General features: G+C 42.3%; 1 protein-coding gene across 1 annotated transcript in view; it reads left to right on the top strand.

Annotated features, from left to right (window-relative positions):
- The first annotated feature begins 207 nt into the window (after positions 1 to 207).
- kdm4c (lysine (K)-specific demethylase 4C) overlaps positions 208 to 11571 on the top strand; it is a 27303-nt gene continuing 15939 nt past the window's right edge. The window contains 13 exon segments of the mRNA XM_018695552.2: positions 208 to 456; positions 2385 to 2551; positions 2973 to 3148; positions 3628 to 3742; positions 4508 to 4701; positions 7079 to 7128; positions 7678 to 7781; positions 8057 to 8194; positions 8422 to 8615; positions 8932 to 8986; positions 8988 to 9156; positions 9401 to 9500; positions 9625 to 11482. Of these exon segments, the coding sequence (XP_018551068.1) occupies positions 2408 to 2551; positions 2973 to 3148; positions 3628 to 3742; positions 4508 to 4701; positions 7079 to 7128; positions 7678 to 7781; positions 8057 to 8194; positions 8422 to 8615; positions 8932 to 8986; positions 8988 to 9156; positions 9401 to 9500; positions 9625 to 11482 (3297 nt within the window). The 5' untranslated portion in view covers positions 208 to 456; positions 2385 to 2407.

The following is an 11571-nucleotide window of genomic DNA, read 5'->3' as shown; positions in this document are numbered from 1 at the left end:
GAAAAGCAGCAAATTGTCACATGTAAGAATCTGGACCCATTAAATATTTTCTATTTCGCCTTTAAAATTACTTACATATTTGCCCAAGTAACAAAATAGTTTTGATCGATCAATCATTGCAGTTTTAATATGCAATGTGAAATAACTTTTTGCTGGAGATGCAGGTGCACGCTCTGCCGACGTCTCCTCTCTGGCTGCGTTCCAGTTCATCGACTCTGCTGCGGATTCGCAGATCTCACCGTGCATGGATAAATCCACCTTCACAGTCTGCTCGCGCCGCGGTTGTGCCTTTTAGCAGGCTGACACACAGCGAAGCTGGAGTGGAGGCGGACTGAAACGCCGCCGCGCTTTCACGGCACGAAGCAGCGGCAGCAGCCAGAGCAGCTGTCATGTGAATCAGCTGGACGAACAAGGAAGGGGATAAACAACAACACCACACCGTCTTTCTAAATCAAGGTAAAATGCTATATGTTTTCTTGGAAGCAGCATGGGATATACCAGCGAAAACTATGCATGGTAACAAGCTTTGTCCCAGTTTATTAGAAAGCGGTGTGCATTTCGTGACTCCTGTGCAGAATTAGCCAAGCTATCAACAGCTAACCCTTAGCGCTGCCAGCCGGATAAGTTGGCACACGCTCATGCCAGTGGGCATCCCGTGCCGTGTGCCTTGTCATTGTTTGTTTGTCTGTCGCTAAACTACCGACAAATAATGTATACACTGTACGAAGGGCAGACTACATGATTTGTACCACACAAAGTCACACAGCAAGCTAGCTACGGGCCTGCCTGCAGCCACCTTGCGAGGGACATTTAAACCCCGTTGACTCGTACATGGAGAAGTTAGCTAATGTGGTAGCTGGGTTAGCTTAATAGTTAGCTACACTTTTTCTTTCCCTACTGCTCTCCCCAAATGCTGTTGAGTCAGGTCCCATGAACACATATCAAATTTAAGCCAAGGAGTATTCAAATGAGTCTAGCATCTAAATATAAGTTAGCTAGGCAGCTGAGCTAGCAAGCTGCGCTATCTGTTCAGCCATTGCTTGGCATCACAACAAAACGTAGGCTAGTTGGCTAGTTAGCTGGCTTGGCAGACAACAAAGATCAGCCAAGCTACAAACACTCGTGCAGTGATAAAACCGAAAACAATAATTTAACTGAGATTTAATTGGCCCAGTGCAATAGCAGGTGTGTTTTTTATTAACAAGTCAGAGCGAGTATGCCAGATAAAGGTTATCCACACTTTGAAATGGTTGTTATAATATCTAAACAAAGAGTAAGGCTGTAAACACATTGTGTCTAAACACTGTGCCTGATTTTTTTTTTTTCAAAAACTTGTTTCAGCCTGCAATTGCCTGTTACATAATCGGGTCGCACGCCATTATAATGTGCTTTGCAGTGAAGTAGCGGTATGGAGAAGCATAAGGTTGTAAATCACAGCAGCTTTACTCGGGGCAATGTGATCCTTTGTCTTGATGCACAGTAAAGTCGGAGTTGGGAGTGGGATGGGTGGATGGGACAAAAATCTGAAAAGGGTTGTTGGCATCAGCAAGGATCAAAGGATCAAATCGACATTTGTTGAATCTCTACTTCCATCTAGTGGTGAACTTGTCACCAACACACAAACCAGCTCCCTCATAGTCCAATTTATGCTCCTATAAAATTACATGTAGCGGCACAGATTTTGTAATTGGCAATATAAAGATTGTTTTAAGGAATTAGAGAAACTAAACAAAGACACTTTCCCTATAAATTAGGGAACACTTAAACTAGACACTAGACTTATTTTGTTATTAACTTGGCTTTAATTCTGATATAATTAAATATATAATAATATATAAGAAAATAAATAAACTGAACAACCAAAAATAATTGGCAGCCACCAAAAACAGGTGACTCCAGTCAGCAAAAAGTAATTGAATTATGTAGCAAAAGTAAAAGAAGCGAATAATAGGTAATATAAGCCCATTATGTTAAAATGAACTCTCACAAGTTGAATTAATCACCATGAACAATCAAAAATAAATTACTTTTCAGTAAGTGAATGTACATTTAATGCTGTATTGTACATTTACATCTATAAGAACATCTACAATACCTATTCACCACTTTCTGAATAGATGATATTTTACCATTAAAAACAGGCACAACAGATTCTCCTGTTCGCCTGCTTTCTGATTATTTGCAACATGTTAAAATGTTGGGGATTTGCCTGAACTGTAGAGGAATTTGTCACTCATCCTTTCCTATAGTCTGTCTTTTCTGAATTAACTACATTTTCACTAATAAGAAATCATTTATGTCCATCCCCCTACGTAGCTAACAAAGCAATAACCCTAACCATATCTGTCAACATTAAAGTTGATGTTTTGTTTTGTTTTATTCAGGTTATATCTGGTGAGGCGGCAGGATGGCGGGAGCAGAGGTGTACACCCCTGCAAACCCCACCTGCAAGATTATGACCTTCAGGCCCACCATGGAGGAATTCAGTGACTTCAATCAGTACCTGGTTTATATGGAGTCTCAGGGTGCACACCGTGCAGGCCTGGCTAAGGTAGATAACATTTTCAATCTCAACTTGGGTAAAGTTTCAACAAAAAAAGCTGATAACATGCTGTGAAATTTGAGAATGATACGATTGACTTTGTTATGTCCACTAGGTTGGTATGTCACAATTTTCTCTCACACGGACCTAAAGTTTTAGGACTATTTTAAAGGCTCACTGTGCATCATAATGGACTGAGGGCAGCTTTAGTCAGCCAGAAATAAAGAGAGGCAGAGAAAGACATTCAGACGTATCGAGTGGCATATCTAAATAATAGAGTACCTGCCCAGTTGGAGGTAGTGGATTAACTACTGTGGATTCCCAATGATGAAATGTTGGATTTGGGGTGATGTGTTTCTGCAAAGTAACTTTTGTAAAGTAACTGTTTTATTTTCAACAGCAGACCTTGACTCCTCTGTTTGTCCCTCAGGTGATTCCTCCTAAAGGCTGGAAGCCCCGTCGCACCTATGACGACATAGATGATCTGATGATCGATGCTCCCATCCAGCAGATGGTGGCTGGTCAGTCAGGGCTCTTCACTCAATACAACATCCAGAAGAAGCCTCTCAGTGTGCAGGAGTTCAGGCGACTGGCTAACAGTGACATGTGAGTAATATGGAGGACTTTTAAACTCTATGGTCTGGCTGATCATCTTAGAAAGAGGGAAAATGCTCACATTACATTCAAAGGTTAGTGTTTCGCTGCCAAAGTAAGAATCTAACTTTGTTGTTTACAGGATTACATGACTAAAGAGTAAAGAAATGAACAGCAATTCTTAAGATGCTTAACATGTTCATTTCCAGACCTTCAAAAGTGTAAGAGTGATATTTGCTGAGGGTATTAAATGTAGCTGATATGTATTATTCGCTAACAAGGTTTTCATTGTACAAGACTGCACATGCCCTACGTCCACAGTGTAATAAAAACCAAAAAACAAACAGCTCAAACACTGCAAGGCTTCAATTTTCACTTATTTATTGCACCAAAAATATTATTGTTTGCTCATTTTCAGTCTGCCCTTTGTGCGTGTACAATTCCAGTTTCTACATCCACAGCGTCAAATGTAATTTCTTTCTCCTCCACAGGTACTGTACACCTCGCTACCTGAATTATGAAGATCTTGAGAGGAAATATTGGAAGAACCTCACTTTTGTCTCACCCATATATGGTGCTGATGTCAGCGGTAGCCTCTATGATGAGGTAGATGACTTTCCTTCCTCTTTTGTTCCTTTCACTTTGTTGGTGTTTCCCTATTTACATACACACTAGTTCATCTCTGTCACCTGTTATTCAGTGTCCATATAATTGTTTCTAGTTTAGTTTTTCACTGATTTCTTCACAGGTTAGGTTTTCTTCATTGCTTCTACCTTTAGCAAAAGTAATAGTGGAAATCACCTTTGTGGACTGTACACACACTTATTTTACTTCAATCTTGCAATCTGGCTCTAGGTTAGATTGTGCAAGGAATGAGTTGGCTGAATTTCAACACACAGACTACTCTCTGTCCTACACATTTCCTATATCAATAAAAAAAATGCTAACTGGTCTGTCCTAAAAAGATGTAGCCTGCACTGCAGCTTTTCTTTGTTGTATAGTGTGCCGTTTAGTTGCTGTAATGAGATAAATGTCACCACCAGTGTTGTGGCTAGAAGCTTGGACAACCTTCCCTCACCCTCAGCTTTAACAAAATAGGCCACTGAAGTTCAATTTGTTCAGTTAACTCCAAACATGTTTTAACAGCAGGACTTTAGAGGCATGGTGCACTTGGCATCTGTCACTTAAAGAGAAGCAAAGTGCTTTCTGCTTCACATTTCACCTGCTTACAGTGTTGCTTGTTAGGTCCTGGTATTTTAATGGAGAATAATAGGGATGGTTGAGACAGCTGGAGTTACATTCTACTTTCTAGAGGTGATACTGATTGGGTTAAAAAATGCCATAGTCTAACCCCAGTTTCTACTCTCATAGGATGTAGAGGAGTGGAACATTGGCCACCTGAACTCCATCTTGGATGTTATCGAGGAGGACTGTGGTGTATCCATCCAGGGGGTCAACACTCCATATCTATACTTTGGCATGTGGAAGACTACCTTCTCCTGGCACACTGAAGATATGGACCTGTACAGCATCAACTACCTCCACTTCGGCGAGCCCAAGTCCTGGTTAGTGTGGGACAGGGATTTAGGTACACGGGGTAAATGCGTAAAGAAGAACTGTGCAACACAGTACAACAAACCAGTCTGAATTAGTGCTGAATCAGCACCACTACAACTGAAGTTACAGCAGCATTCAAGAGTGCTACTTTCACAAATGTCGTACTTGCCATGCCTCACCTTTGTGTCACAGTCTCTTTCCTCCCTTTTCTATTTTAGGGTTTGTCCATTTTATCTCTATGGTGTTCTCTACTCTTTTTAGGTCTGTGATTGGAATCCTTACACACATGTCCTTTATATAACGCATATCCATATTCGTGTTAGGGCACTCTCCAGTCAGATGTTTTTTCAGAACCACAAAAGACTTTTAATTAGATACAATGTCATAGGTTTTATTTGATTCAGCTGGCAATTCAGTTGCACATGGCCCTAGGGTTTTGTTCCCTCGTTGGTCGTTTGTTGACTGAGGATGAGGTCACCTGCAGTGACTAGGCTTTGGAGAGTTTAAATACAAGTGAGAATAGAATAGGTACAACATATGCAGCATAAGGGACTTGATTGCTTGTCTAGTGAGGGAATGTGTTTGGAGCTGTGTTATTCTCCAAGGGTGTAAGCATATGGTTTCATTTCTTTGAAGCTGTCTGTCTTGTCTGCACAGTGCAGCTGTAACCTTACATTGTGAGCCATATACTATAATTTTTCTGCAAATTTGCCTTAAACACTACAATACTCAGCAATACAAGCGTACTGTAGTAATACTTCTACTACTACTACTGCTACTTCTACTACTACTCTCTGTTCCATGTTCCCAATTTCTACATATCTTTGCAATTTTGCAACTTTATACTTCTTACTACTGACAGTTGAGTTCTCTATTTAAATGCCAGGAGTGGGGGTGTGTGGAGAAGTTACCTCACTGTGCAGGTGGGGGGATTCAGAGGAATCACTGGATTTTCTGGGATCAAGTGACGGTGTGACAAGTGACTGTACTCTTAAAGTGAAACATGATAAGAACAGTGAAGATGAGGTTGAAATTATTTGCCCAGATGGCAGATTTTTGGGTATAGATGTATCACTTGTCTACTTATAAGTCAAACTATATTGTTTAAATTTCATAGAAAATCCTGTATTGATTGTGTCAGTCACACAATATGTATTGCATACACCTAGATGGTATTTGTTTAAGCACTAATATGGTTAAATAGAAGAGGAGCTGGTTTATTAGGAGGTTCATTTCTAAAATTACAAAGTGAAAAAAGAGGTGAAGAATGCAGGTAGATCAAAATGGAGTTTGCTTTCTATTTCTTTGTCAGCTTGGCTTGCTCCATTTCTCTCTCCCTCTTGCCCTGGAGGGATTTCTGCTCATTAGAGCAGTGAGCCCTGCAACCCCACAGGGATCAGTGTCACAGCCAGACAGTGACACACATAAATGCAGAAACACAGACACACACTCACAACGAGCCGCCTACTGTGCCAAGTACCCACACACATGCATACCTTTATCATCTTGCACACACACACACACACACACACACACACACGCACACACACACTGACGTACACTCTTTCATCTTGCTGCTATTTTGACATCTCGTCCCTGAAGGGGGAGCGGCTTAAAGATGCACCTCTCTCACCTCCTCTCAATCCCCTACTCCCCTCAAACTCTCCATGTCACCTCTACCTGGGGTTGCCTCCCTCTCTCACCCTGTTTCTCAGTGCTCTGCTAAGCTGACAGGTGATATGATGATAGAAATGCCACACACCTGAGGGTGCATGGTGCTAGTCAAATGGAATGCCTAGTCAAACCTTGAGGGAATTCTGTCACGCTCCCCGGGAACTTTGGGAATAGTTTAAATTCAGATCTCGTCAGCAGCGTGGCATAAGAATTTGCAGAATAAGGTCAAAATACGATTCTCTTAACTATTAAATCAACAGCAATCAGTGATGGTTTTTTTCTTATCAGAGACAGAATGAGGCTCATATTTTACATTTTCCAGAGGCTAAGATTGAACACATTAGGAAGTCTAGATTGTAAATGGTCAGCATTTGACTGGAAAAGCTAATAGCAAGCAGATAATGTAAAAGTTTCTACAGGAAATTTCGACATTCATATGAGATCAAGGATAATATATTTCTTTATATTGTAATGTAATATGTTTATTAACAGTGTAATACTGGAAAAGGTTCATCAGGCCTTCTCACACTATTCATTTATCCACCACTTGATGGCAGTCTTGAAATTGTAAAGTCTCCCCTTGAAAACTTGTCTGCAGCCGTCAGTGTATACTACACTGTAGGCATAATGAACAAGACATGTTCAGAATTTCACACACACACAGTGAAAAATAATTCTGTCTGCTCCATATCTCTGTGTTGTCTCAAACAGGTATGCCATCCCCCCTGAGCATGGGAAGAGACTGGAGCGTCTGGCTACAGGTAAAAGAATAATTTATATTCTCTTTGAAATCTCCATGTAAATGGAGGCGGGGGAGGCAATTAAATAATTATTAAGTAACGATTGCAGCATACAGAAGCAGGTCTGTGCTAAACAACAAAGTACAGCACATAAATTAAACTCTGCAATGAGAGGGCACTGGAGGTAATGGCAAAGCTAAAGATGCAGCATGCTAATGAGCTCTGACTGCAAACATGCAAAAACTGCCGCTAGTAGAGGTGTAAACTGTCCAAACACTTAATGTATTGACAAACCACTTGAGGAAAATCCATACTGAATGGCATTACAGTTGAAATGTAATGCATGCAATTACATTTACAGATAAATAATTAAGTGTTTCAGTTCATGCTTATGTAGTTCTCAAGTTAATCTCAGATGGAAATCTGCTGTACTGTCTGTGTTTCTTGTGGTATCATTGTAAAGTGATTTTTTTTTGTTGTTAGGCAAGACAAGGAATTCAAAAGACATAGGTTTTAATGGAGTGTGCATGCGTGTGTGTGTGTGTCTGTGAATGTACATGTGTCTTTCAGGTTTCTTTCCCAATAGCTTCAAGGGGTGTGAGGCTTTTCTTCGTCACAAGATGACTCTAATCTCCCCCTCCATACTGAAGAAGTATGGCATTCCCTTTGATAAGGTAGGCTCTCAACCTCTTTCAATAATTACCCTCAGTCTTCCTCTCCTTGCCATTTATACTCCTTTTATTTACCAACTTAAGGAAAACAGCTTTTCCTGCCACTAAAATTAGCAGTGCTTGTTTTGATTGACTGCAAAAATCTGCAGCGGCTCACTTTGATTGTTTTTTTTTTCTTCTCTATTCTTTGCTTATTTTTGAAAACCAAAAGGACAGTTGAGTATTTTGTTGTTCGTCTCATCCTTTTGTCTTTCTCCCTTCCTCACATGTGCTGTCAGATTACTCAGGAAGCTGGAGAGTTCATGATCACCTTCCCTTATGGCTACCATGCTGGCTTCAATCATGGCTTCAACTGTGCAGAGTCCACTAACTTTGCTACTGTGCGCTGGATAGACTATGGCAAGGTGGCCACACAGGTAGCATCCAATTTTTGTCTTATATGTCTTTGAAGTGTCTCAGATTTCAATACAGTTAATTTCAATTTCAGTTCAATTTTCAACTTACAGTATCCCACAGAACAGAATAAATTGTAATTATGGCACACAAGTGGACACAGATGTGTGCAGTCATGCACACAGTGCAAGGCCTCTTTACGTTTTTCTAAAGCAGATATAATATTTGTCTTTCTCTTTCCTTCCTCTAGTGCACATGTAGCAAGGATATGGTAAAGATATCCATGGAACCCTTTGTGAAGCGTTTTCAGCCTGACCGGTATGCTAACTGGATGCTGGGCAAAGACTCGACACCTATCGACCACACACTTGCCACTCCCAGTACAACACCAGAGCTGCAGAGCTGGTTGCAGAGGCGCCGCAAGACCAAACCTGCTAATAAAGGGTACTGGATTCATACTCGTACTCCTACTTCTTGTGCTAGTGGGGCTTTACATACCATCCTCATTGATATCAGTAAATATGGGCAAAATTTCTACACAACATTCAGAGATGCATTGGCTTGTGATGATGAACTAAAGACTATGTGACTGGTGGCCTTGATGCATTAACCTTAAATATATATGTAAGACAAGAAAAATTTTGGAGTTAAAAAGCCAGATGCCCTTGTCTCCTAAGTCACAAAATTCCACTACTGCATTTCAGTGTTAATCAGGGTTTTTAGTTTCAGTTTTCTTTATGTCTCTCCCTTCGTACAGCAGCAGCCACTCTCGTATGCGCTCCAAGCGCCTCAGAACCTCGGAAGAGCCTGTAGGTCCTGGATGGCAGCTCGGCTCTGAGCAGCAGCAAGAGGAAAAGCCTGGGTGGTCCGCCTGGGCCCAAGGTGCGAAGGTCTGTAGCAACAACCTGCAAGGAAGAAGAGAAAGAGAAGAAAAAAGAAGCTGAGTCAAAGCACAACCAGAATCCGAACTCTGTTCAGCTTTCTGGTAAGAGACAGACTGATGGCACCGGAAGGTATTTGAGACTTTAGGTATCACTTTGATCTGAAGAATGCACAACGTGGCCTGATAGTCTGTGTATGTGTGTGTGTAATTGAGACAGTTGGTCTATGTGCCTATTTTCTCATATTTTGGAAATTTCTCTCAACTGAGATCCATGAAAATATTTTTACAGTCCTTGTTTGCTCGATGGTTGACAGCACATTTTAACCACCCTTTTTATTCCCAACAGATCCCTGCAGGCAGATGTGTGTGGTCAAGGTAAATCGGGTAGAGAGTAATAGTTTGGGATTTTCCAACAAGGAGCCATCCCATAACTCTCACTGCAGTCTGTTTCCCTCCCCTGCTTCGCCAGTAAAGAATGACCTAAAGGAAGAGACAGACACTCATATTGACCTTCAGCACCTCACAGGGTCAGAGGTCACAAGCAGGACTCCTGAAAGACAATGGCCTGAGGCTACCCAGATGCATCCCTGGAATTAATGAGTCAAGGTGCTGCCCTTCTGAACCACAAGATCTCTCAACTTCTCAGGACTGCTCTATTGGAGTCCCACACCTGGAGGCCAACAAACTCAGCTCATCTTCCCACATAACAAGCACTTCTGCTGAGACTGAGATGAGCTTGTGTCCACCTGACTGTGATGGTCAGACATCTAGTTCCTCATGTAGAGAAGACACTTTAAGCCAAACGCCAAACACTGTCCATAGCAACATGGACACAGGTACTGAGAATTACACTAACAACACTGCTAAAGCAGAAAAAATGGACACAGTTGTTGATCCAAAACATATCAATCCACACTCCACCACAGAAGCACTTTATGATCTCAAAGCTGAGCCAGCAGAGGGGGATAGTTACACATCATGTAGTTCCTTCTCCCCTTCAGGACAAAAATGCAGTTTAGAAAAAAGCAGTACTGAGGAAAATCTCTTCCCTCCTCTGCTACAGAGGAATGCAGTGGATATGCCACAACTCACTCCCGAGCCAGTCGATAAGGATGGAATCTGCCCTTTGCCACCTGTACTGACACAAGAGATGCCCTCCCTCACCCCGGCTGATGATGGGCTAACTGATGTCCCAAAATCTAGATTGTGCAGTCACCAGGTTGCACCTGTGCTACAGCGAGAGACGCCAACTGGCTCTTTGTCTTCACATGGAGCCAAACAGGAAGAGAGAGAGACTGAATTAATGATATCAAAAGACTCTCTTACCGTAAAACATGCCAGCGACTGGCATCTAGATTCTCCATTTAATTGCGATGGGGCAGCAGTGTCTGGTTTAGAAGGAAACACGGCTCATTTAACTGCCAATGCTATGCACAAAATAACATCTGGTGGTGTCCATGAAATGCTAATAATGCCAGACATTGCTGCAGAAAAGGATCATACAAAGCTGGAAAATCTTACTCCTGGACAGAGTGATGCTACCCCTGGCCAGCTAGTTCAGAGTGATGCACCGCAAACAGAACAGCAGTCCAACTTAGCAGAGTTGGCAAGTAAAGATAAGTCCAAAGATCCAGCTCAAAGAGACAGCACATTCAGTCTGAGCAGTGCTGGCTCTCTTTTGACTGGTACCTCAAACAATAATCCTCCAGACCCTTCCCCTCCATTATGCATGCAAAGTGACAGCCACTCAGCATTACAACTAAACCACCACACTACATACTCACCTTCACATTGTACTTCCCAGAACCCATACATGGAGCCCAAACCATTCTCCAGCAGCATCTGGAAAAACCTCAGTTCCCAGGGTCCTGCAGTACTCATTCAGAGTCTGCACCCAGAGCTCCCTTCTGACTTCACCCATGACCCTCTACCATACACCATGTGGACTGAACCTCAGTGCAAAGAGGTCACAGACCTGGAGGACCCAGACCAAGACCTCCGTGAGTCAGAGAACCAGGAAGAGGAAGGTGGGCCTCTCACCTGGGCACAGCTCGAGCCCACCTCTCTAGTTTCAGTTGGTGCTGTAGAACCCCTGGGGCTTTGTGGAGATTACGAGCTCCACAGAGGGGAAGTAGATGGGCCTGAGGCCCTCTCCCTGTGCAGGGAGCTGGGGAGACAAAGGGAGGCAGAGGAGAGTGAACATTCAGGTACAGTAGTTTCACCTCTTGGGATGGAAGGAGGAGAACAGGATGGGGCGTCTGATATGGAAGAAGGGGGATCTGAAGCCGAAGAGGCAGAGCAGCAAAGTAGTGCCAAGGGAGAGAGCAGTAGTGACTCCTCTGATGAGGAGGAAGAAGAAGAGGAGGAAAATGATACGAGTAATTATGAGTGTGATGAATCAGGCCTGGAACCTGGGGAGGTTTGTGCTGTGAGTGCTTTTTTTTTTTTTTTTTTTTTTTTAACACACAGTCATACACTGTTAGTCTTTTGCTCAAGTTTAATACCAGTACAGATTAT

This window comes from Lates calcarifer, linkage group LG5, assembly GCF_001640805.2.
Source record: "Lates calcarifer isolate ASB-BC8 linkage group LG5, TLL_Latcal_v3, whole genome shotgun sequence".
In the NCBI taxonomy this organism is placed as follows: domain Eukaryota; kingdom Metazoa; phylum Chordata; class Actinopteri; family Centropomidae; genus Lates; species Lates calcarifer.
This window is presented reverse-complemented; position numbering and strand designations above follow the sequence as displayed.